Raw genomic sequence first — 25,775 nt, 5'->3', positions numbered from 1 at the left:
TTGGTTGGCAAGTGGACTCTGATTGGTAGAGGCATTTCCATGGAGAATGCACTTGTTGACGGTGACTGAATTAACTGCCAAGCATTGTTTGAAATTTAAACCAGGCAGCTTGACTTTGATCGGTCAAGGCATCGCCCTGGGGAATGAACCAGCGAATGACTGTCACTTATTTTGTTTAGCTGAAACAGGTTCAATGTGCCTGCAAAGAACAGAGCGCTACGTATTAATAATATATGTAGCTTCCAGTACAGCAAATGTGCCACACAGCGAGCCCGACTGACAGTCTTAAATTGGTTGTCAGGGTCATTCTTCGCACACCAAGGACTATTGAAATACTAAAATAATGCCTGACAGTTAACTGTCAGTCACCACTAACTGGTGCATTCTCCATGGCAACGCCTCTACCGTCAGAGTCCACTTGCCAATGAATCAGCACTCTCTTCTCATACGGTATAAATTGCTGATCGCTTTACATTTGGTTTTCTTGTGAATTGTCCTGATGAGTGCAAGGCAAAAAACTGTGACAAAAATGTCTCTTTTTTCAGCAATAACATAAAGTTGTCCAGAGTCAGATGAACACTGTTTCTCTGAGACTAAGCCTATGTGCACCTCTCTCTCCCTTTATCCTACAGTGGTGCCAGAGGCTTCAGCAGTGTAATTCTCTCCCTAAATTTCTCCTTTCCATTTCCTTTTCTGCCTTTAAGAATTATCTCCAAACCCATCTTTGACCAACCTTTTGGCCACCCCTTTCCTTACATATATCTTCAAGTGCCTTGGGAAATTCTTTCATATTCAGTGAGGGTTGTTGTACCATGAACATTTGTTCTAAATTATAATCGGATCCCAGTAAGCTTTTCTGATAAGGAGTAATATTTACAAATTAAGAACAACAAAAAGCAATAGGAAATAATAGAAGGGTGGTTAGTATGTGAACAGATTACCTGCACAAGTGGTACTACAAGAAACCATGATGGATTTGAGAGTAACTAGACAAGCTCTTAACAATAAATTGGATTCAGGGTTATTAAAATTGCACAAATGGAATACTGTGGGTAGATGGCTTAGATGAACGGTTACTATGTGAAGTTTGAATAATCATAGCTCCCAAGTACCCAAGGCAGGATTCCTATAGTCCAAGCTTTCCACTATCTAGCATCCCAAAGGCTTTACTGACTTCTTAATATTGAACAAATTGCTTTAACAATTTCAAACTGACCATTTAACTGCAGGTGGTTACTCAAGTGCTGAAAACTGCATGCAATAAACCTCCACAAATCTGACTAAAGCAGAACAGATTGTTTTTTTGATTAAAATTATGCAATTGTGTCCCTTGCAGTTGCAGGCACCATAACATAACCAACTGCTAAGAAGCTATCCAGAAAGAAAATTGACCAAGTAACATCCTCATAATCCTGTCAACCTATCAAATTGTGGCAGAAATGGAAATATGATTAATTCCAATTGCAGTTGGCAACTTGAAATCTGAAAATAATCCCTTTCTGCGCTATTGCCAAAAAAAATGGGATCAACAATTTGACTCCAGGTATTTTGTGAAATAAAGAGGAACTGTAGCACATCCAAAGGCAAAGCTGCCAGTCTTGAAATTAAATAATCACTTTAATTAAATAAATAGCTTTGGGGATATGAAAATCAACTATCCTGCAGGTTGCTCTCTAGTTATAACTCAGATACTCTAATTTGACATCCGGTACTTCACCAACAAAGTTGCACTCGTCACGTGATAGGCAATGGACTGGTTCTTCTTGTGTTAACCTACAATTTGAATATCCCAATTTTCAACTGAGGTTTCAATTACATGAAAGATCAAATGATAAACAAAGGCCCATAAATTCCTGGAGCTTGAAAGAATGATGTCACTTTTCTGCCAGGGGACCTGCAACACAGGCTCAATTTGATTTGCTGAAATTCTGCCCATCTAGACTAGATCTTTAAATCCTGGCTGGGGGTTGCCATGGACATGTCTTCCTGGTCCTACTTCAAGGAAGCGTTGAAACCTCACTGGAAAATTCCTCCTTTATGCCTGTGAAAGACCTTGATGGAATTAATGCACATTCAGACTTGGTCTGAATCCCTTTGGGACCTTCTGAAGATCCCAAACCTTTGCAGGAATAAGGCAATCAATCCTCAAGGGGATAAACTGACTTTTCTGATTATAGTGGCTCTAGCAGGAGCTGAAAACTGAAAAGAAGCATTTTTTCTCCAAGCCATCTGGACCTCCATCCTTGAACAGCGGGATTTGGAGTGGGGTCATTTGGCCTTGACCGGAGCAAGGGCTGCAGGTAAGAATTCACAGCTGATTGTGCTCAACCTGCAAGTGACCACCCTCAATGTTTACATTGTGCAAGTTTACATGAAAGACTGGCTTTAGTCCATGGTTTAAAGTCTTGAGCCAGCCAATATAATTTTCACACCTCCCAGTAAAGTCTCAAAGTGCTTCATATAGTACATTACTTGGAAACAGAATGACTTTTATTAAGTAAATAAATACAAGTTTATTTTGTGTGCAAAAATATCACATCTATAAGATGATTGATGAGTAATTTGGTTTTTGCTTTTCTAGTGATGCTATGGAACATTTAACATCCACCTGAACATGACGGGATCATTGCAGCTCCAACATTGCAAAACTTCCACAATACTACATTAAAGTGTAATTCTGCATTATATGCTCAAGGCATGGAGTGAGTTTTGAATCCACAACTTTCTGATTCAGAGCTATGAATCCTGCCAACTGAGTCAAGCTGACGCTTGATGGCTGTTCAGTGCACAAATATACAGCAAATATTTCCATCTCTGATTTACAACGCATAATGAAGGACAATAGAATGACAGTCTTTCAGACAAGATCAAACTTAGGAAACATAGGGGAGAGAGAGAGAAAGAGAGAAAGTAAAATTGTGGATGTTGAAGTCCTGAATATGGTTTCACTGTAGGCCTATTCCTCATTTTCAAATGCTATCTGGCTTGCATTTTCCATTTTTAACAAAAAGAACAAAGAGTATTGTTCCATTCTTACGCGTCTACAGACATGGATGGGCCACTAACAAGGTTTACAGCTCACTTACCTCCTAGCTGAAAGACTGTTCTAAGAAGGAGCTTCATTGCACAGTTGCATATTGACTCCCGTGGACATACATAATGCTAGGTATTTTTTCAAATTTGTTGCCACTTGTTGAGTAAGAATTTCACCATAAAGGGTTGGAAGTGTAAAGCTACAACAAACCACAAAAGAGTAGGAGCGTATTAACAAAACAGGGAGAGAGAGAGAGAGACAGAGAGAAAAAGAGAGAGAGAGAGAGAAACATAACGCTGATACATGCAAACTGGCATGTTTCTTTCTTCCTCCGTCCCAGTTGTTAATAGCTGATATGTAACTTGATCACAGCAGACAGAATATATTAGCACGTACCTACAATTATAAACTCTCACTGAGGAAAGGAGTCTTAAAAACCGACATGGTCTTTTTTATTTTCTAGGCAACTACTCTGAAGCTGAACAAGAAATACAAAAACTCTTGTGTTCTCCATTACAATAAGGTGAACTAACGGTGACATATAATGTTAAACTGCATGCTCAAAATCAACTCTGAAGTCCAGTGTATTACCTTGGTGCTGACTTTGATTGAGATGATATAATTGAAGTCCCTCTAAGAAGGCAGCACCGCCTGGTTTGAAATCAGGAGATGACAAGGTGCAATATAAGTTATAGGTCATTCAATAAAATATGCATGTGTGGGGTTCTCAGCATTAGAAAGACATTCCTCTGTAAGCTTTGACTAAGTCTGGAGCTTTGGTGTCATAAACAATCCCTAAATTAGCTCCCTTCCCCATATCTAAACTGTTACTAAGCCAACCTTCTTTCACCTCAGAAATATCATCCACCTACACCCTTCGCCTTCCCTCACTGCTGCTGAAATTCAAATCCATCTTTTTATCAACCCAAGACTCCACTTCTCTAATGCTCTTGTTACCAGCATGTCTGCAATAACCTCTACAACTTACTCATTGTTCTCCACTTTCTCTATGCTAACTTATAACTACCACAGAAAACACTAATGGGCCCTACCCACTTCTGTTAAAACTTCTAGAATGCAAAGATAACCTCTGCTGTTCTTTCCTCTGCTGCAAATCGTCTTCATAAAAAACTCTCCTGGTTTCCTCCACCATCACCTGCTAAAATAAGTGGAACTCATGAACTTCTTTGTCACTAAGATTGAGACTATCTGATCAGCTGTCTCTGTCACATCCCTTCCTTCCACTAGCCCACTGGGCCAACTTCCTCTACAGCTTCCCACTGTCCCAGTACTAAACTCGTCTCTTTTTGTAGTTTCTCTCCTATCTCCTCTCATGCCCTCTCTGAGCTCATCTTGTCCAGGAGACCCATCTCCTGCTCCCTCAACCCTATTTTCACTAAACTGTTGATCATTCAACTTACTTTCCCGGTCTCCATATCAGAGGATATTATAAACAATTCTCTCTTTGCAGATGTTGTCCCTCTTTCTTAGAAATCTGATGTCATCATTCGTCTCCTAAAAAAAATCCCTTGACACCACCATTCTCGCAAACTGCTGTCCCATCTCCATTTTCCCTTTGTCCGTCAAAATGTTTTCGCCTCCCAAATTTGTGCTGATCTTTCCCAGAACTCCATGTTTGAGTCCTTCTAATCAGGTTCCCTGCTATAGTACCAAAACATATCATATCAAAGTAACAAATTACCTTCCACGTGTCTATGACAAAGATAAACATTCCTTCCTCATCCTTCCCAACCTGCCTGCAGCCTTTGACATGGTTGACCACATCATCCTCCTCCAATGCCTCTCCATGTCCTCCAATTGGGTGGGACTGCTCTGACATGGTTCCATTCTTATCTATCTAATCGTAGCCAGAGCATCACTTGCAGTGGCTTCTCTTCTTGCTCCTGCACTGTTACCTCTCAAGTCACCCAAGGATCTATTCTTGGCTCCCTCTTGCTTCTTAACTATGTGCTGCCCATTACGAACATCATCTGAAAGCACAGCATTAATTTTCACATATACATTGACGACACACAGCTCTACCTGACCACCACCAGATATTTCTTCAATATTGGGAAGACTGAAGCGATTGACCTCATATCTCCTAATGTGGCTTGGTATCATACTTTGTTTTATAATGCTCCTGTGAAGTGCTTTGAGACATTTTATTACATTAAGGGCACTATATAAATATAAATTGTTATCACTGAAGACCATCATTTTAGTTACTATGACCCTAAGTTAGACCATTCTTTCTAAATCGCTCTCGCTTCTGCTGCAACCTCTGCTAACAAAGCCCTTCTACAAACCCCGGTCACTTACTCTGCTTTCTGGCCCCTTCCTTCCAACCTTCACTTTTACTTCTTCCCTTCTACTTGGTGTCTGCTTTTTACCTCCGCTCTGTAATCTTTCTGTAAGTCAGGGGTATTAGAGAAATTAAGCTATTGGTGTTTTAGTATAACAGAGCACACCTTACTAACACTGCTCCACAAAACAATCCAATGATGCTCCAGCACAATATAAAAGTCCTAGTAGATTTTGACAATGTTAGACTTCACATGTACTCTATCAGAGTCCTTATATATTTCCAGGATCCTAGAAGGCAACAACCCATTGTATGGGTTTTATGTTTCTGGCAGATTTCTTCCATTTGCTAGGAGATAAATCTCACAGTCAGGGCAGCATATTCTAGCTACCCTAGTGATTGTCATTTTCTTTTGAAATAACTTCCTCCAATTATTGTTCCTTCCAACTTCACTAGGTCATGCAGCCTAGTTTATGTGTGGGGTAATTTACCTCAATGCCAACATCAACCAACCTGTCATTTGACTGAGTTATCACTATCAATGGTTCAGTGTAAATGACACCAAGATTAGATTTCAAACTCAAGAATAAGCAAGATGTCCTACAAAGTTGTTCATGGGGAGTCTGAGGGATATATTATTTGGTAAAGACGGAAGGATGATATGGTATAATGAAGATGATATTGTGGCATAAATTGGCTGTTGTTAAGGGAATGTTGATTACAAAAGAAAACGTAAAAAGAGTAAAATTACATCAGAATTGAAATTAATTTAAATCATTAGAAAACTTGATGAAATTCTACATCGGAAAAATTGTTTTTATGTTACACTCCAAATCATACAAACAAGGAGCAGGAGTAGGCCATTCAGCCCATCAAGCCTGCTCTGTCATTTAATAAGATCATGGCTGATCTGATAGTAACCTCAAATCTGCATCCCGCCTACCTCCGATAACCTATCACTCCCTTGCTTACCAAGAATCTATCCACCTCTGCCTTAAAAAAACTCTGCTTCCACCACCTTTTCAGGGAGAGAGTTCCAAAGACTTATGACCCTCTGAGAGAAAAAAATTCTCCTCATCTCCGTTTGAAATGGGTGACCCCTTATTTTTAAACAGTGGCCTTTAGTTCTAGATTCTCCCACAAGAGGAAACATTCTCTCCACATCCACCCTGTCAAGACCCCTCAGGATTTTATATCTTTCAATCAAATCGCCTCTCACTCTTCTAAACTCCAGTGGGTACAAGCCAAGCCTGTCCAAACTTTCCTCAACAGTCAACCCACCCATTCCAGGTATTAGTCTGATAATTCTTCTTGGAACTGCTTCCAATGCATTTACATCTTTCCTTAAATAAAGTGCCCAATACTGTACACAGTACTCCAGATGTGGTCTCACTAATGCTCTGTATAACTGAAGCATAATTTCCCTACTTTTGTATTCAATTCCCCTCACAATAAATGATAACTTTCTATTAGCTTTCCTAATTACTTGCTGTATCTGCATGCTAGCCTTTTGCGATTCATCCACTAAGACATCTGGATCACTCTGCATCTCAGAACTTGAAATCTCTCACCATTGAGATAATACGCTTCTCTTTTATTCTTCCTGTCAAAATGGGCAATTTCACATTTTCCCAGCTTATACTCCATTTGCCAGATCTTTGTCCACTCACTTAACCTATATCTTTTTGTAGCCTCCTTATGTCCTCTTCACAACTTACTTTCCCAACTAACTTTGTGTCATCAGCAAACTTGGCAACCATCCCATCTATCCCTTCATCCAAGTCATTTATATAAATTGTAAACAGTTGAGGTCCCAGCACTGATCCCTGTGGCACATCGCTCGTTACATCTTGCCAACTGAAAAAGACCCATTTATGCCTACTCTCGGTTTCCTGTTAGCCAGCCAATCTTCTATCCATGTCAATATGTTACCGCCTATACCATTAACTTTTATTTTCCGAAATAACCTTTGATGTGGCACTTTATCAAATGCCTTCTGGAAATATAAGTACAGTACATCCACTGGTTCCCCTTTATCCACAGCACATGCTACTTCCTCAAAGAACTCCAATTAATTGGTTAAACATAATTTCCCTTTCACAAAACCATGTTGACTCTGCCTGATGACCATGAACTTATCCAAGTGTCCTGCTATAGCTTCTTTATAATAGCTTCTAACGTTTTCCCAAGACAGATGTTAAGCTAAAATCATTTGACCACTTTTCACAGAAAGTTCTTGAGGAAAGGAACTGCCTTGAAATGTGTTTTAAAACATTATGGGTGCTTTCCCTTTTGTTGTTACAGGTGCTGTTTATGGGCCAAAGTGGCATCTGATTTGTAGTGCACACTCCTGCTGCAAATCATGTCGGATGCCATACTACTGAAGGCATTAATGCACGCACAGTTAACGCTCACCAGAAGTATTTAGAGCAGGCAGATCATGATGTCAGTTAGCACGCGATGCTGATTTGACTTGTGCTGCCATTTTTGAACTCAGCGCTCCAGTCAATGCCATCTCTTAACCTTGCACAGCTGAACATGTATTAAACAGCAGGAACGAATCCCCACACCAGCACTATTTAAAAAGTGATCATGAACTACTTACAGGTTAGCTGCTGGTTGATTTCTTCTAGTGGTTGGTACGACTCTACAAGTGTTTGGTGCTTTCCATTGTTGTTTCATGTTGCAAAGGTCTACAGGGAATGGCATGGCAAGTGCTGAAGGAATTTTTACAGACAGCACAGATGCATTTAAGATAAAACTAGATAAACACTTGTGAGAAACAAATAGAAAGCTGTGCTAATAGGGTGACGTGAGGCAGGATGCGAAGAGGTTCGGGTGGAGCGTAAAAGCTGGCATGGATTAGTTGGGATGACTGGTCTGTTTCTGTGCTGTATATTCCATTTTTTTTTCTTACATCAAGGTTTCTGCACAAACCAGTTGCTTCCAGACATGGGTGCACAAGTGGCATTCCCACCTGTGGGAGGCAATACTGGAGATGGCTAAGGCTTGCCAACCCTGGCATTAAAGATCCAGAAGGATGATTTTTTTCTTCTTTTGGGATGGCAGTGATAATAGAACTTCCTTGCTTTTCTTCAAAATAGTGCATAGGATCTTGTCTGTTTACCCGAGCAGGCAAAAGAGACCTCAGTTTAACGTTTCATCCGAAAAAAGCCACCTCCGACAGTGTAGCATTCCCTTACGATTGCACTAGAGTGTCAGCCTTGCTAATTGTGCTCAAGTTCTGGAGGAGCTGAACCCACAACCTTCTGACTAAAAGATGTGAGTGCTATTAACTGAATCATGACTGATACAGATGGCTAGCACTGTCTCCTCCATGGGGGTTAGGACATGCAGGCACACCTGTCCTCTGGCTAGCTCCTGCTGCCTTCGGTTATGTACCACCTGTCCTTGCAAGAGAGAAGGAAGTGTGTCACTGGGTGTGGTGCAATCTGATTGGGTGATGCAGCTGTCATGAACAGCTGGGAGTGTGTGCAAACTCTGGATATGAGGCTTGTAGGAGTCTTAAGTGTGTGAGGGTGAGATAAAGCATAAAAATGTTGGCATGAGTCCTGATTAATAGAGACTGTCAGCAGGAGAGTGCTGGCGGCGTGGTAATTGAGAAGCATCTAAGGTTAGTCGTGCAGCTAGTAAGATATGGTATTTTAAGATGCACTCATTGACTCTAACCACTTGGGTGAGGTCAATGAACTTCCTGCACTATTACACTAGGTTTCCAGAGCTAGATCCCTGGCATTGATTTCTACAGCTATCTGCTCCCACTGCGTTATGAATATACATCTGGAGGGTTCCCTATGGAAACAGGATATCATTCCTCCTTTCCAGTTCCTCCAAGGCCTCCAGTGTAGCGGTTGAAAACCTTGGAGCCTGTCTTCTCCCAGGTTGTGCCATTCATCTTTGTTTTCCAGGTCAGATTCACCTCTGGCACACGACCAGCCTCTGCTTGAGCCACCACCTTCCCTTAAGGAGATGCAGGCTATCTTTATCTGGTTCTTGCAAAGTTATGAATTTGGGGCCCTGCTGATGCGTGCGGCTCTTTTAAGAGCAAGGTTGGTGCTGGGAGCATGCAGAAATAATTGCAATGGGCAGGCAGCATGAAGGTGGCATGCTGCTTGCATTGCAACCAACAGGTATGGGTTAGTTGCATGTATCACAATCTCCCCCTCCGTTTTTGGGGGTCATCCTATTTAGCTGTTCACATATGCGAGTTAAAATAAAATGCCTGAGATGATGGGTAGATAAGATGCTCATGAGCTCACTTCGGTTTATCTGTGAACTATGGATCATGAGCAATTCATTAGCTTGTCTTGATAATTAATTAACGATTCACAAGCGTTGTGTTGGAAGGGTCATGGATCCCAAATGCTTAGCATGGAATCTGATAACCTGTCCCTTTCTGGCTGTGAACGACGAGGGTTAAAAGATATAGGGCGGAATTTTACGGTCCCACCAAAGTCAACGGACCTTTGAATGGCTTGCCGCATTCTATGGACCTGTCCTGCCGTCACTTGGTGGAAAAATTCCCCACATAGACACAGGAAGTCAGGCCCTGAACCAGAATGCTATGAGGCAGTCATGCAGTAATGGCTGCGAGAACTGGCTGGACTGCAGGAGATAATAGTGAGAAATGATTTCGTTTCAGTTGCGTAAGATGGCCCAGTTTTGCAAGGAAGCATGGTGCCTTCTTCGTGTTATATTATTGTATGAAGGTAAGTTTAGTGAATTAAGTCCATTCTATCTGTTCTCCTGTATGTTCGTTAGGCTAAAATCAGGTGGGTTATAGCTTTGTATCGAGCCTAATCTGATCAAGGTAAAAGCAAAATACTGCAAAATCTGAAATAAAAACAGAAAATACTGGAAAAACTCAGCAGGTCTGACAGCATCTGTGGAGAGAGAAACAGAGTTAACGTTTCGAGTCCGTATGACCCTTCTTCAGAGTCAAGGGTTTGCTTAGTCTGTATTCAGAAAGATTGAAAAAAGACACGTATGAATGAATGAATGAATGTTCAGCTCGCATGACCAAGGGTCATCAACCGTTATGCCCCTGGGATATTTTATGACTTAAGTAGATGTGGACAGTGAGAGTCGCCTCCAAAAAACGTCCTAAAAGACTAAAGTCGGGTGGGGTCTGAAACCAGCATCTGCCGATCCCATCAGTATCCTGACAAGGAGTTTATGTTAGAATTGTCCCATAGTCTTCCAGTTCATTAAAACACTTCCAGAGTTAATACTATGTATCTGTTTCTGTGATTCATGTCAGTGCCAGCTTTTCAGTGACTGGAAAGCAGCAAAAGGAGAGGATGGTTCAGGTGAGCAGTCCAATGCCCAAGAAGGAGGGTGATGGAAATGAGGCTTGGCCATGATGTTGAGGTGAGGATGAGTCAGAGGTAGTGGACTCAAGACCAAACCTCTCAGATACTGGGAAGGGGGTCTTACAGGCTAAGGCCTGAAGACTGGGTTTAGCATAGGGTGGAGTGGAAACAGAAAGTGCTCGAAATGCTCAGGCACCATACCCTCTAATATATTTTCTAAAGCATGGCCGATTTGTTTAAGTGTGCAAGCTCTTTAAATATTTTTGTACGGCACAGTAATTTAAAGCTCAGCCTGTGTGGGAATTTACAAGTTGCCACAGCTTAGCAAGGACATTGCTGCCAACATCTGTGGAGAAAGAAACAGAGTTAATGGGTGGAATTTAATGCTCGCAGCATGGGCTTGTCCACCGGCTGGAGAGCCACTGGCGACCCTGCCACAGCCATTCCCACCCTCCCTGACCTGATTTAACATCAATCAGGCACTTACCTGGGGTTCTCATCATGATCCCACCTCCACAAGCTGCTGGCCAAGCGGAGTAGTGCCCAATACCAGTACAGCAGGAGACCCAGGCTGCAAGATTGTTGCTGGAGCCTGGAGTGAAGGTAAGTGAAGCGGGCTTGTTGGGGCCAGTCGTAGAGGCTCCAGTGAGCCCGGGTGGGTGATAGTTCTAAGGGCAGGTGGAGGTCTTCACCTGTCGGCAACCCTTACCTCCAACGTGTCTCTCCATTGGGCATGGGATACCCAAGTTAGGAGGGAGCCCCACCAAAAGGCAGCAGGCATATCCACATGGAGTGGTCCTTGCCTGCCACTGGGAGATTATCAGCAGCGGCGGGATGAGACTTTTAGTGGCCCTTAAAGTGGCCTCAATTGGACGCTGGGTGAGAAGAACGTATTCGAGCCTTCTCACCCTGAACCTAATTGGGGAGTTGGGAAAGTGATGGGGACTCCATCTTCTCACCGATTGTATGGGTCAGCCCCTCAGCTGACCTCCGGTGGGGGGGTGGGAATTAAATTCCACCCAACATTTCAAGTCAATGACCAAGGGTCATCGACCTGAAACATGAACTCTTTCTCTCTCAGATGCTGCCAGACTTACTGAGTATTTCCTGCCTTTATTTTGGATTTCCAGCATCAACAACATTTAGCTTTGGTTTTAACATGGGGTGGGTGGCCACAAATTTAACAGGTGAGTGGGAGGGGGGGGAGGTGAACCACAGTGTGGGAAAGTCAGCAGCTTCAGCCCCTAAAATGGACGGCCAGCAGTGAGGAGTGGGGTATTGAAAAAAAATTGCTGCAGGACCAAGGAATCTAGGCTATGAGTATCATGTAACTTATCAGTCAGCCAGAAGCCAGATTCAAGTGATGGAGTACTGCTACAGCACCACTGAACTTGAGATACTCCTAGCTAGTCAGTACTGCATTAAAAGGTTTAAGGGCACTGATACAAACAGAAACATGACAAAAGCGGGTGATGGATACATTGTGACAGATCAAAGTGCTACAGGAAGTATCACACCAAAAGGAAGTGCACACACATACAAGACTATGAATATATTACTGCTGAATCTCTCATGCCCGAGATGTTGGTTAGGATAAGGAAATGGCAGGTCCTTTAGCTATGTTTGTTTTAACAGGCAGAAAGATGGTACAGCAATCCCTCCCATCTGAGATAAGGAAACAAAGGCACTATTGCAGTGTTTTCTGTCATTGATGCAGTGCCACATCTAAAGCCAGTAAGAACAAGAGGCATTACTGCTTAAGTTTTATCCATGGGCATAATAGCGTTGTCAATTCAAACATTTTCTGGGCAGGATTTTTACCTTGTCGGTAAGCCCCCGGAGCATCCGCAAAACTGCCCGCCGCCCGCAATCGGGCCCTGACCGCAATCTCACGCTGGCTGGCCAATTAACAGCACGGAAGTCAGCTTTTGCATATGGGTGCGCTCAGTGAAACCTCCCTGAAGGCACAGAGCTGCCTCAGGGTGCTGAAGATTTCTAACATTAAAAATAAAGCTTTTAAAATTAAGGTAAACATGTCCCCTCATGTGACAGAGTCACATGAGCGGGTACACGTTAAAAATGAGATTTAAGAACTTTTATTTTAACATTCTAACATCGGAAACCTCATCCCACCCGTGATGAGGTTTCCTCAAAAATCCAAAAGCTGTTTGGCCTTTTCGCATCCCCATCCCCCGCCAACCATAAGGTTGGACGGGCAGGGAAAATTTCACTTCAATTAATTTATTAATGGGCTTAACAGCCCTCTTAATTGTCGGCAGGCGCGCTGCTGACTCCTGTGCGCGCCCGCCTCTCGAAATATCGCGGGAGTGCGTGATGACGTTGGGACACTTGCCCACATGCTGAGTGGAAAATCCAGCCCTATATATGTTCGTTTACATATGTGCAAGCATTTGTGCTGCTCATTGCTTTTTAAGCCAACAAACATTATCGAGAATATTTCTCAGAATTAGTTACCTCTGAGGAAATTGTCTTAATAATATTTACTTGTTCAAAGAATGAGCAACATTCTATTAATATGTAAATTCTATCGAGCAATACTCAATCAACATTACTGGGAATATTCTTTACTTGAAATGAACATTACACAAACTATTTAACTGGGTACTGCTATATTGGTATGCAATTGGAGGAAAAAGCATAGCAATGTTTATCAGCAAACCACAGGATATACCTTAGCAATTAATTGTTGAATAATCATGCCATTAACAACAGAGACATAATGCATAGGTGGCAGCCCATAATTACAGCATTACATCTATGTCCTGGCAAACCAGACAGTGATGAGTGTGAAACCAAACCTGATTGACATTAAAAATACTCAACTCACACTGTGGCAAGCCACTAAACACTTTACATGAAAATACAAACTGTATTTCAAAGGAAGTAAAACACAATTAGCCCTGATATTCAGAAGCTCGGACTCAATGGTAATAGCATTGTAATGGTCTAACCTCCTGGTTGAATGCAGGCCAACTATCCGTCACAGGAAACAGTGAACCTCAGAAACAAATTGAAATGAATGGTCACTACTAGGAGAGTTTATGTTTCAGTTCTGACAAGAAGATCCTAAACCAACAGCCTGGATAACCAAATTTTTCCCCATCTGGCTGCCATTTAAAGTTGTTGCAAGGCGTGATAAGGAGTTCACAATAGGAATCCCAGGTTGGTCTGCGATACAATCACTCATGCGCTGTAGCACAAAAGTGGCAGTTCAACAGTTTCTGGATAATGTTGTTCACATGCTTATTTCCCAATATAAACTGAACCACAGGGTGGGAGCTAGGCAGGTGCAAGGTGCTTCCTCGCAAAGGGAGAGAAAACAAAAATAAAAATAACCCAAGCTGCTCTTACAAGCTTCTTGCAGCTGGCTACAGAAGAATGGGTGAGCTTTGGTAACCATCTGCCCTCTCAGCAGCATACATCAAACGTGAAACTAGAAAGGAGGGCAAAAATGAAAGAGGGAAAATGTGACATTAATGTCAAAAGGTTAAGATTTATACCTAACAGAAATGGAAGGATTTCTCACTGCTGATTCTTTTATACAGATTGCAGCTTACATTTTTGTTTTGATTTAAAAAATTGTTATATAAAATACTTTAACAAAAGTAGTGTCGTTAACAATAGTTACACTTGTTGGTGAAGTAATACAAGCAAAGATATGCTAAACTGAAAGCAGGAACATGAAAAACAGGTTACTCAATAAATTCAGTTCTGATTAAAGGTCATCGAACTGAAATGCTAAACACGATTTCTCTCTCCACAGGCTCTGTGTGACCTGCTGAATGTTCCTAGCATTTTGAGAGGAAAGTTGGTCTGCACATGTTTCTGGGCTTGGGGAGTTGTGATTCATGATCTGCTGATTCCTTTTGAGGCAGAGAGCATAAACGTCCTACTGCCTCATCATGTAAGTGATTTCTATTTGTAGCCCAGAGTGAAACGCACAACAAAGGGTCCAATAGCAGGCGAGGCTAGCACTTGTTCCAGCTTGCCTCCAGTTCCTAAAGACAGTCTGTCCCTCTTAAAGGGAAGCTGCAATAATTCATGTTGAACCCCATTGATGCTCCTGCAACTAAAGGAGATAGAATGTCAGTGCTATGAGACTGCTCCCAGATGAGGTGCGAGGGCCTCCAAGGAAATGTACAGGAGGACGGAGGCCATATTTCCAGAGGGGGTTAGGAGGCTCTCAAGGAATGTCCGCTGAATGGAGTGGGAGCAGACGGCTACGGAGGTCGATTCCTGGAGTCTGGCCCCAAGGACCTGGCAGCAGTACTTCAAGAGATTTAATCAGCTCACGTGAACGCGTCTGTACATGACATATCCTATCCTCCGCATCAGCAACCTCACACACTGCTCAGTGCATCACATCCCATCACTCATTCAGTAGCAGCTGCCAGCACTCATGACAGATGCCTAACATTCACATAGTCGACCTCACCCTCACACACCTTTCACCGATCCCAGTCTCACACATAACAATCACCACCTCCACATACCTCCAGCTATTCAATTATGCCAGGAACATCACTCAAACACAGTGCCAAACAGTCTCTTACATTCTGCCCTCTCTAATGAAGGAAAAGGTAACATAAAATATATTCTTCCACTGAGCTCAATGGAAGTGTTAATACTTTGAATCATTGGGCCAGCTCCAACAGAGCCCATCGCATTCACTGTGGCTGAGGCCATTGATGATGACCGTACGTTACTACCTTATGGCCCTTCTTCACTTCCACCTCACCCTCACAGAGTCCAAACTGCAGGTGGTGTGACCAAGGACATCTTGCTTTACATCCCAATGCCCCCGTCACTGTCAAGGACCATGGAGGGGTCTGGCTCCAATGTGGCATAGGGTATTGCACAGAGCTTTCCACTGTGGAAGTGCTGACCAAGTCAATGACTGCATTAGCAGTCCCAATCGGGATGCAGCATCTGGTGACTGCTGTTTCAGCTTCCACTGCAGCACAGGCCATAAGTCACTCAATGTCTCAGTGCTGCACTGGAAGTTCAGATTGACATCATGCTCGCTGCCTTGCAGGCTCAGACTGCTGCTATCATGGGTGCAGATCTCAGTGCTCAAAGGGGCTTGCAGGCTCTTGCAGCAGTCCAGCATTCTGTATTCTAGCTGATCATTTGGATGCTGAGGTGCCTCCCTAAGGAAGTGGCAGTGACACTGTGGAGTATGAACCTGCTATCCTCTCAAGAATTATAGCATTTGCGTTCCCACCACAAGAATTATAGCATTTGCGTTCCCACCACAAGAATTATAGCATTTGCGTTTCCACTACCGTTACTCTACCAGTGCCCCTGCTATTGCCTCTCAGCAAGCCAGCTCAGACTGCTGCTGCCCACACTGAGGCCCTCAAGGCTTAGGGCTGCTCAAAGTTGTCTTGCAAGGCCATCTGCAGCCTCTCCCATAGAAAGTCAGTGGCCTTCCACGAGCCATGCTGCAGCCACTGGCATAGAACTGCAAAGGAGCACTAGGACAGGCAAATGTACCCAGAAGACAGGCATTAAGGGAATTCACAAGGGTGAATAATTTATTTCTGTTTGTATAATTGGATCCATTTTTGGATAAAGATGTCAATGAGGTTTTTGTGGGTGTTCTTTATTGTTGATGGTGGCCAATGGGCTGTTGTGACAGGGTGTTTCAGGAAGCTGTAAAGATGGGAAATGGTGGATCCAAGCTTATCAAGGGAAGTAGTTTTATTCAAAGCAGAATCAGAGAAAGTGCTCTGTGACGCCCTCTCCAAAGCAAGGGGGTCCATGCTGCATTTTCTCTGCTCCTTCTCTTCCTCCTCCTTCTCCTCCTACACTGAGATGCCTCTGGACCCCTAGAGATAATGGCTGTGTACTGATGGTGGCAAATGTTATAGGTGGCCATTATAAACTTCAAAATCCACTCTGGCACATACTGAGGGCTCCCCCCACCCCTCCGGCCAGATTGGACAAGGCAGCATAACCGTTGCTTGAGCAAGTCAATTGTTTGCTCCACAATGCTTCTTGTGGTTTCTTAATTGTCATCATATTCCTGCTGCCCTCGAGTGATTGGGTGACAGAGGGGTTCATCAACCACATGTGCAGGAGGTAGCTTTTGTCCCTGAAGAGCCAGCTTCTCGTTCTCTATGAAGGCCTAAAGATGGTGGGTGCGGCTGATTGGTACAGGATGAATGTATCCTGGCTGCTGTCAGGATAAGAGACTTGCACCAAAATGATGTATTGAGAGTGGTTACACACCAGCTGCAAGTATATAGCATCGTGACTCTTGCGGTACCTGTACCTCTTTTCGTTGACAATGTGAGCCCACAGAGCCATGTGCATGCAGTCCATGGCACCCTGTTATCTTGCTGAAGCCATGTGCACTCTCATTCAGTTGATCACTGCTGAGGGAGAAAATGATGTACCCTCTTCTACTGGAATAGATGGCCTCCACAACCTCCCAAATGTTTTGATGGATGGCTTTCTGAGAAATGTTCGAGGTGTCCTCTCCTGCCTGGAAAGACTCGGGTGCATAAAAGTTTAATGTCACTGTGACCATTATGGCCACTAGCAGGGCCATCACTGCCCTAGTACGAGGCTCCAGTTCAGATTGTGGGGGTGGTATAGTTCAGTGACCACCTCCTTGTTGAACCTGAGTCGCATCCTGGGTCAAGAGAAATGGTTCTGAAAAACCCTTGGTGGACAGGGCCTTCTGTGGAGAGCCCTCTTCTTCATCCCTCTTTTCAGAGATTCCCCTCTCTGCAGCCGTAACTCCACTTGCTGGTCGGTCATGTTGCAGGCCCAGAGGCACCTATCTCAATCCCCAAATCCTGTGCCCTGCCTGATTTTAAACACCAAACAGTAAGTCAAAAAGTACCTCACTTGCAAGATGTTATCTGATTTTTAAAATATCATTGTTTAGAGGGATCCTCATGCTGTTGACACTTGTACAATTGGGAGTGCACAGCAGCACATACACAGGCAAAGTCCCTGAAAGTAACCTCAAATGAGTGTTTGACTTCACAAGAGAACTACTCCTGATCCTTCTGACACATGCACACCACGTCCATGCTAGGGCTCTTTCCAGTATTGGGTGCCGCTCAAGCCATGGCATAAATGGCCAGGTGTGCAGCTGGCACCATTTTCCTGCTTCGGTGCTTCCTTGGCACCAGCGCCAGTGGCGCTACAGAGCCCTATTCCAGGTCCTTTCTGTACTTTTTTAAAATTCAAATTTCCTGCGTCTGCAATATTTTACTTATTTTCTGCGAGATTAAACTCCTTGGTGAAGATGAAAGTTTATTCAGCAAAGAAGTTGGCAGGATGCCACTAAAACAGCTTTAGTGGCTTGCTCCTGCTTCACAATCCGAATGTTGAAAACCCTCCTCCAAAACGTAAATATAGCTTGGTAAATTTGAAATTAACTTTTTGAAATGTTAATTTAGGTTGATGCTAGCAGAGATGAAATGATCTAACAGAATTGCAGATGTAATTCAGTGTTCCCATATAGCATTTGACAACAAATGCTGTGTGCATTAGTAATTTTGCACTTCAGTCCACCACTTAAACAAATATAGTGTAGCTCAGACCTTTAGCACAATGATCAAGCAGATCTGCTCTCAGTAAACTATGCCTTGACATTTATTATTGCTCAGCAAATATTTCTAGCCCTGTGAATTTAGATGTTAAGAAATGATAGTGATGGGAAAATCTTCATATCAGACACAGTAACAGTATTGAGTTTGGATATGCCTGAGTTCTTGGTCCATTCAGTTCACTTCAAGCACAGTCAAGGTGCATGTTACCATCCTTATCTATGCGCTGTAACCTTTCAATGCACAAATACACCAGTAAACTATTTAAAATAGTTTTCAGATAAGGACCGAATACTGAGGTGAAATGCAATGAATTCTTAATTTTGACACTTTACAGTTCAAAAGGATGGCACTGATCTTCTTTTCTGAGCTTATTTGTAATGAGCACTGGGAGGGTGAATATGGCACTTTAGAACAGCATCTTAGTATTGGGTTTCACACCCCTAAGCTTTATATCCCACTGAAATACATACATAATACATATTTTAAAAAGACTAAAATATGGAAGATACAAGATGCAATCCATTATTATAAAGGCACAGGAACAACACATGAACATTTATGAACATTATTTGCCTACTGCAAACTGAATTGCTGTTTTTATCCCGTTATTTGAATAAGTTACTTCTTCCTCCTTTCACTACCTCCAAGCATGCATCACCCCCCACAGAGGCCAGGTGATCATCTGCCAAACAACGATCAATGCCATTCCGTAACAGTCGGGCAAGTTCCTGGGTTGCTTGGGCACACTACTGCATCCACATGGGGAATTGCTTCATTTCCTTTTGGAATCTTGTCATATTAATTCATTTATCAAAGCTCATCATGTAGGAATTCACACAGAGAAGTTCCATGTCTTGTAACAGTAAGTCCTGTCCCAACGCTGCCACATAATTGACATTTTGTTATGAAAAAAATTGCTTTAACAACTGCTTATCTTTCACATAGCTCTCTAAGATTAAAGGAATAAAGCTTGTTTGTACTTGCTGCATGATGCGTGGATGTGAGATTGAGGAGATTTTGCAGAAAGCGGATATTATGATGGGCTGGTGAAAAACAGGTGATGGAACATGCAACACATTCTCCTTCATAACAGCAGTTCACTGGGTTTTATACCACGCATTATTCTGGAAACTTCTGAAATATTTGTGTCTATGTGATAAAGTTATAGCTTAAAAGTGATATAAGTGCTTTACACATTAGTTAGGCCTGGGGAGATACTCATAACTCACTGCCAGCTATGACACATACTACTTAATATATAAAAGAATTGCCAATCAAATTTTAATGGACAACTATTGTGTGCTTCTTTTTGGTGGAGGAATTCCAATTGTACATTTGAATCAGATTGCCATTATTTTTTTGGTAATTGATATAAGTTACTCACCTTCCGATAACCGTTCCTTCCAGCCCTGGGCTGCAGAAGTAAAGAATTCATTATTCAGAGCTGAGGTGTTCAAACGCATCAAACCATCTGTACCCACCTATGAGAAAAATTAAAACACAACATTGGGACAAAAGTATTGCAAAGGCAGCCATGTGTACACTCTGGAGAAGCAGCCTTGGCGTAGAACTGCTGCATTTATATCCAGGACATGTGCAAAATTAAGAACACAGGAGGCGAATGCTGATTTTGGTTGCAACACAAAATGGCCAATAGCAAATCGCCTGCCAACTTCATACTCCGCCTGGTTATACTTTCCATTTACTTCAAAGGAAAAGGAAGTGGGGCAGGGTGTGAAACATGCCGCCGATTGAATATTGCTTGTATTACGCTATTGCTGAAGTCAAATTTTAATGTTTCCTTTCAATCTATACTTTCAAACCACAAATGGGGTTTTCTGAGCATCAGGCTTGTACACTGACTGTCTCCAGATGTGAAATTGCACAGCATTTAACCTACTAGTCCAACAAACTGCTTAGAATTTTACTACACATGTTTGGTGAATTTGGTGTAGTCAGCCAGAACAATGAGAATCAAACCCACAAGGTCCTTTGCAAAACAGAAGAAAAAAGGTCTAATTTCATGGGCTGTGCCCAACAGCCCAAGTGTACCTGAAATACATCCAATGATATGTTGGTTTAAAATAATAGTCAAGCATTCCTGATGACCACATTAAACTGACTTTGGGCCCTTTGTGTATGCTAAAGATATCAGAAACTGGGCAATGCATGCAATGGGCATGCTCTGCTCACGTTTTCTGGTTCCTTCTGCTAATGTTATGGTCCATCATGAGACAGCTGAAGGTCACCAACTTAAAGGTAGTAATTTTCTTTTCAGCTTAGCCAAAGGTGGACTGAGGAGGGGCAGGATTGCTCCTTTCATCCCCACTATACTGTTGCTGGTCCCTGCTGACCCATGAAAAGCCCTCTCCTATTCCTCGGACCGAACAGCCATCACAGCCAGCCCACATTGTGTGACGGGGAACCAACAGGCTGCCTCAGGAAACCCGACAGGCAGCTGCAGCTCACCAGCATAATTCAGATAATGCTCCTGTCCAGTTTCAAATGAGCCTCCAGTGATGGTGACTCTTTTGGAACTGGGAGCACGTAACTTCAGATCTTAGCTGCAGCCTCCATTTTCCTCACGGCTTTTGGTGCTTATGCTGTGGGTGTGGCTGGTGAGTCTCTGGAAAGGGAAGAAGCAGGTTAACATTTGGGTTGGGAATCCTCTGACAGAGCACAGCACTTGTGCGGGTCTGGGTCTTTGGTTTGGTTTGGAGTTTGTCCTTTCCCTCTTCTCGGGTCTGCCAGGTCCACCTTGTTCTGCTTGCATTTTTTAAAACATTTCATTTCTGCTGCGTCTGGAGCAATCTTTTTTTTCCATCTTCTCTGTCTCTTTATTTCTCATGCTTTGGATGGACATGGACCTCTTGTGCCTTCTCAGCCCCTAATATTTAAATATTCTTTTGTCCATTTATATATCTCCATTATGTCATCCATTTTCTTTTATTTGACTTAAAAGCTACAGCTTACAGTTCCTTTAACATATTAATTTCCTCTGTGATTGGTGTATCAGTTGGGTCTCGTCCCTCGTCTTCTCCTTTATCACCTTTCTCTTTCTGCAACCACCTTCCTAAAATGATGATGTGTCTTAGCTGTCAGTGTGGTGAAGGGGACCCACCCAAAATGTTATTTTTCCCTTTATAGATACTGACTGATTTATTCGTAACTTTCAGCATTTTCTGGGTATCTTTCTGCTCACAAAGTTGCCTCTTTAGCTTAGTTGCTGTCATATCTTGACTCATGCCCCAACAAATATAGCAGAAAGTTTCAAATATAGCAAGGCTTTCTAAGTTTTGCATTTGCCTTATTTATACTGCAGTTCGGTCGGATCTGGGGCGGGGTGGGGGGCAGCAATGGCAACATTGGATGAGTAAATTTGCATGTCTCCTCTTGCTGCTTTAATTTTGGAGACAGGAAATTAAGTCATCTCATGAGATGATGGTTCTGTGCTTCTGAAGCCATTTACCCTGACTCCTTCATCCCACTGGGCTGCCTCTGGGGGCAGCACTGTTCTCTAAGTGGAGCATGATGAGTTCAGTAGAATTTCGTTCCTATGATTTGAAGACAAACACCTGTCCTCAATGCAGTTTGCAGAGCTATTACTGGCTGCCTGGAACATAGTGAAGGGGATCTGTACCTGCTTACTGGTATTGCTCAACCGGTCATAAGGAGGTAAGTTTCCTCAGGCGTAGAACCAACAAAGCAGACTAGTAAGCCTCATCATCCTCTCTTTCATAAAGAGCCAACACAAAGAGGCTTAAATCGAGGGGCAGCCTCTGACACCCCACAGCTGCCATTTTGCTGTTTGGTCAATATGTCAAATGACTCAGAAGAATCCCTTTAATCGGGAGCCAGTCAAATATGGCCTACTCGGCTGTGTCTCGGTCACCTCAGGACCGTGCTCGCCTCTCCAAAGCCCTCACGCAGAAGTGGGGATCCAGCCAAACAAATTCTGTCGGCTGTGTCTGTGGAGAGGCATCCCAAATGATGAAACATCTTCAAGAATGCTCTCTACTACTACTACAGCGTTGCTGCCCTGAAGATCTACGACTCTCTGTCTGGAACAGTGGCGAGGGAAGGTGTAGTGACGTTACAAGAGATGACAAACCAGTTATTTATGTGGGTTCCAGCATTCTGTGGGTAAAAGAAAAGGCTGTATTTCTATTGATTGACCATATACTGACCTGTCTGTCCACCTCAGGAAGCAGGAGAAGCAGTCGTTGCTGGAAGTCTCCAGGGAAAACAGAAAACGTGTGCTTGTTTATAAGAGCCCGCAAATTTGTGTTTACAAGTATGGAGTCCGGTGTCTCCACATCAATGTCAGTGGCTTTTGTCCTTTTCAGCTGTCCTAAAAATTAAACAAAAGAAGGAAATTTAATTTATTACTGTAACTACCTCAGAGCCATAAGTCAAGAGTATTCTCAATTCCTTTCCACTCAATGAAATGTATGACTTCAGAATTTCAGAATACCAGTTTTAAAGCTTTTAAGGTAATATCTGAGTGCTAGTTTAAGACTCTGGCCCCATTTTATGAATTCCTGCCACCTGTGGGCAGTCTGATTTGCCATGATTTTATGGCCTTGAAAGCTACCAGATGAAGAAGTGTGAGCAAAGCTCCCACAATTATTCGTGCGTAAGGATTTTCAAGCCAGGCAAGGCAGTGGCCATTTGTCACATCTCTGTATCAGTGTGTACAAAGACTAATAATATTGGATATATATAATGTAAATATTATTGGTTGACTGCTATTCCCATTTACTTATAAAGAGTCACACGTGTAAAGATTTGACCCGACAGAATGACAGTATCCCAAATTTTCCAATTTTATAGAAACACTGTCGTTGACATTTGATTCTTTTGTTTTCACATTCTCTGCAATTACCCTTTGAGCACACAACAGATCAACAGTGAATGTAAATAAGCTTAACAGAAAATTCTAAGAATAGTACAGAATAGATTTTACCTACAGCTCCTGTGCGTCCCTGTGCAAAGCCCAACAACTGAACATTGCATTCCCTCTCTGGCTTCAGGAAGCTCCAAAAAAAAATCTCTTTGATTATATTTATGATCTCCCCTTTCCTTTTCATTCCTTTATCTCCTGCTCATAATCTGCCCCTTATCCTTGTAAAGCTCTGCAACCTCCCCATTGGTGATATAAATGTAACTGATACTTGTTCAACACAATACCTTAAGACCACAACACACATTAATTAAAACTATTCTTCAGAGGCCAAATTAATCTTCTTCAATACTGTGAATGTAGATAATTTTAAAATGTAACTATTGTTAGACTTCTTATAGCCAGTCAGCGAAGGAGGAAACCAGAATCTTTACTCAGTTTAAGATTAATTCACAAAGCGAGATATTACAAATGTATCGCTCCTAACAGCTTCCCCTCCATGTATCAATAAGTGTGTCTTTATATACACTCATTGTCCAATGAGTGCCCTCCTACTTGTATACACTTTAACTTAATTTATCCAATTAACAACAACCAGTGGATGGTATAAAGATGTATTCTAAAATGTGTACCAGCTGCTTCATTTTTCAAGTAGGTTTTAGAATCTTGCATATCATCCATTTAGCTTCTAGGTGTTGAATGTACTAAATTGGTAAGAGTCAAGGTTGTCTACTAACATAACCGTTTGACTGGTCTGTTTTAGAACTACTACAAGTTACCTTCTTTTCCAAGGGTCCAAGTTTCAATACGTCATTAGCAGAGACTTTCCTTTTGAAAGAGGTCAAACAATAAGCAAACAGTCTTATCATACTAACAACAATTATAAAGTACAGAAGCACTCCATGGGAATCTCCTTGACTTAAGTCATACCATCTTGTCTACGGTTCAGTTTTATAAATCAGTACATTTGATAAGTTAAACTTAGTAAGCTGAGTAATACACAGAAGTATCCAAAAGCTGCCCTTTTAAAATGTAACATTTCACACAAGTAGATCTGAATGAAGAAAGCCCTTCAGTTGATTTAATCTCATATTAACCTACAGTATCTAATTGCAGCACAACATCCTGCACTAACAAAGAATACTTCAGGCCAAGAATTGAGCAAACAGAAGGTTGATCACTCTCGACTTAACAGCAGCTATTTGGACTTATATAGTGCCTTTAATGTACAAAAAGATCTAAGGTGTTTTACAAAAGCTTAAAGAAAAAAATGGATGCCAAGTCAGGAGATGAAGAAAGACGCCCAAAAGCTTGGTCAAATGATTAAGTTTCAAGGAAGGTCTTAAATGTGGATCAATAAGTCAGCCTGGAGACAGGGCTCCCGCCCAGCCTGCCTCTGCACCTGGAATCCTCCCCGGTTCTTTCTTTCTTTCTTTCCCCCACCCACGACTTCTAATCCAGCCTGCTCTTCCTTGGACTGAAAATCCAATGTTCGGGCTGCCATTTTTAAAGGCTGGGTTTGCGGAGCTGGGAACTCTCCTGTCTCTGTGCACCTGGAACCCAGGAGCGAAAATCTGGGCCATAATGTCAAGAGAAAAATTCCTGCCCATCGTGGCGCCTCTGAAATGAATTGCCAATATAGGGGAATTAAAAAAAAAGTTGTAAAGTCACGTTCACCTGGGTGAAAACACCCAAATTTATTACATGCATATTTGTCATGTTGCAGTGATTACACGCACCTCCAGGACCTGGCCACACATCCAACCACATTGTTTCCCCCTTTCACCAACTGTAAAGGTCCTAAACAAAATAAGTTTGATCAGCTCATTCCAGTAGATTCAAGTTTACAGCAAAAAAAATTACTTGTAATTCAATATTAAATTGGAGGCTCATTCACAGGATCCCTGCTGTGCACAGGGATACTCCACACTGCTGTAGTTCGAGCTACACTGCCCTGGATTTGGGCTCAAATAATTTATTGCTACAATTTACCCTGAATCTCGCCCTTGCTGTGCCTGTCCTTTGACAGTACCTTCTAAAGCCATGACCTCCTTTGCACCTTCCAAACCTGCAACCTCCACCACTTAGAAGGACAAAGGCAGCAAATGCATGGGAATACCACAAACTGAAAGCTCTCCTCGAAGTCACACATACCATCGTGACTTGGAACTATATTGCCGTTCCTTCACTGTTGCTGGGTCAAGATCCTACGACTCCTTCCTGAACATCACTGTTTGTGTACCTACATCACATGGATTGAAGTAGTTCAAGAAAGAGACTCACCACCACCTTCTCAAGAGCAAATCGGCCTTGTCAGCAACACTTATATTCCAAGATTTAATAGATTAAAAAAAACAAAGTTTCAGCACATGATAAATTATATGAACATACGAATTAGGAGCAGGAGTCGGCCACTTGGCCCCTCGAGCTTGCTCTGCCATTCAATAAGATCATGGCTGATTTGAATGTAACCTCAACCCCACATTCCTGCCTACCCCCCATAACCTTTCACTCCCTTGGTAATCAAGAATCTATCTAGCTCTGCCTTAAAATTATTCAAAGACACTGCTTCCACCGCCTTTTGAGGAAGAGCGTTCCAAAGACTCAG

At 42.5% G+C, this 25,775-nt stretch overlaps 1 protein-coding gene across 19 annotated transcripts in view; it reads right to left on the bottom strand.

Moving 5' to 3' along the window:
- Positions 1-25,775, bottom strand: part of LOC144680470 (putative Polycomb group protein ASXL2) — a 312,304-nt gene that overhangs the window by 22,513 nt on the left and 264,016 nt on the right. For all 19 annotated transcript variants that reach the window (XM_078541444.1, XM_078541463.1, XM_078541449.1 and 16 more), the window contains 2 exons: positions 22,452-22,615; positions 19,649-19,745 (listed from right to left, as the gene is read on the bottom strand). In XM_078541444.1, the coding sequence (XP_078397570.1) occupies positions 19,649-19,745; positions 22,452-22,615 (261 nt within the window). The remainder of the gene's footprint in view (positions 1-19,648; positions 19,746-22,451; positions 22,616-25,775) is intronic.

This window comes from Cetorhinus maximus, chromosome 5, assembly GCF_964194155.1.
Source record: "Cetorhinus maximus chromosome 5, sCetMax3.hap1.1, whole genome shotgun sequence".
Classification (NCBI taxonomy): Eukaryota; Metazoa; Chordata; class Chondrichthyes; order Lamniformes; family Cetorhinidae; genus Cetorhinus; species Cetorhinus maximus.
Note: the sequence above shows the minus strand (reverse complement) of the source record. Positions and strands in the feature narration are given on the sequence as shown.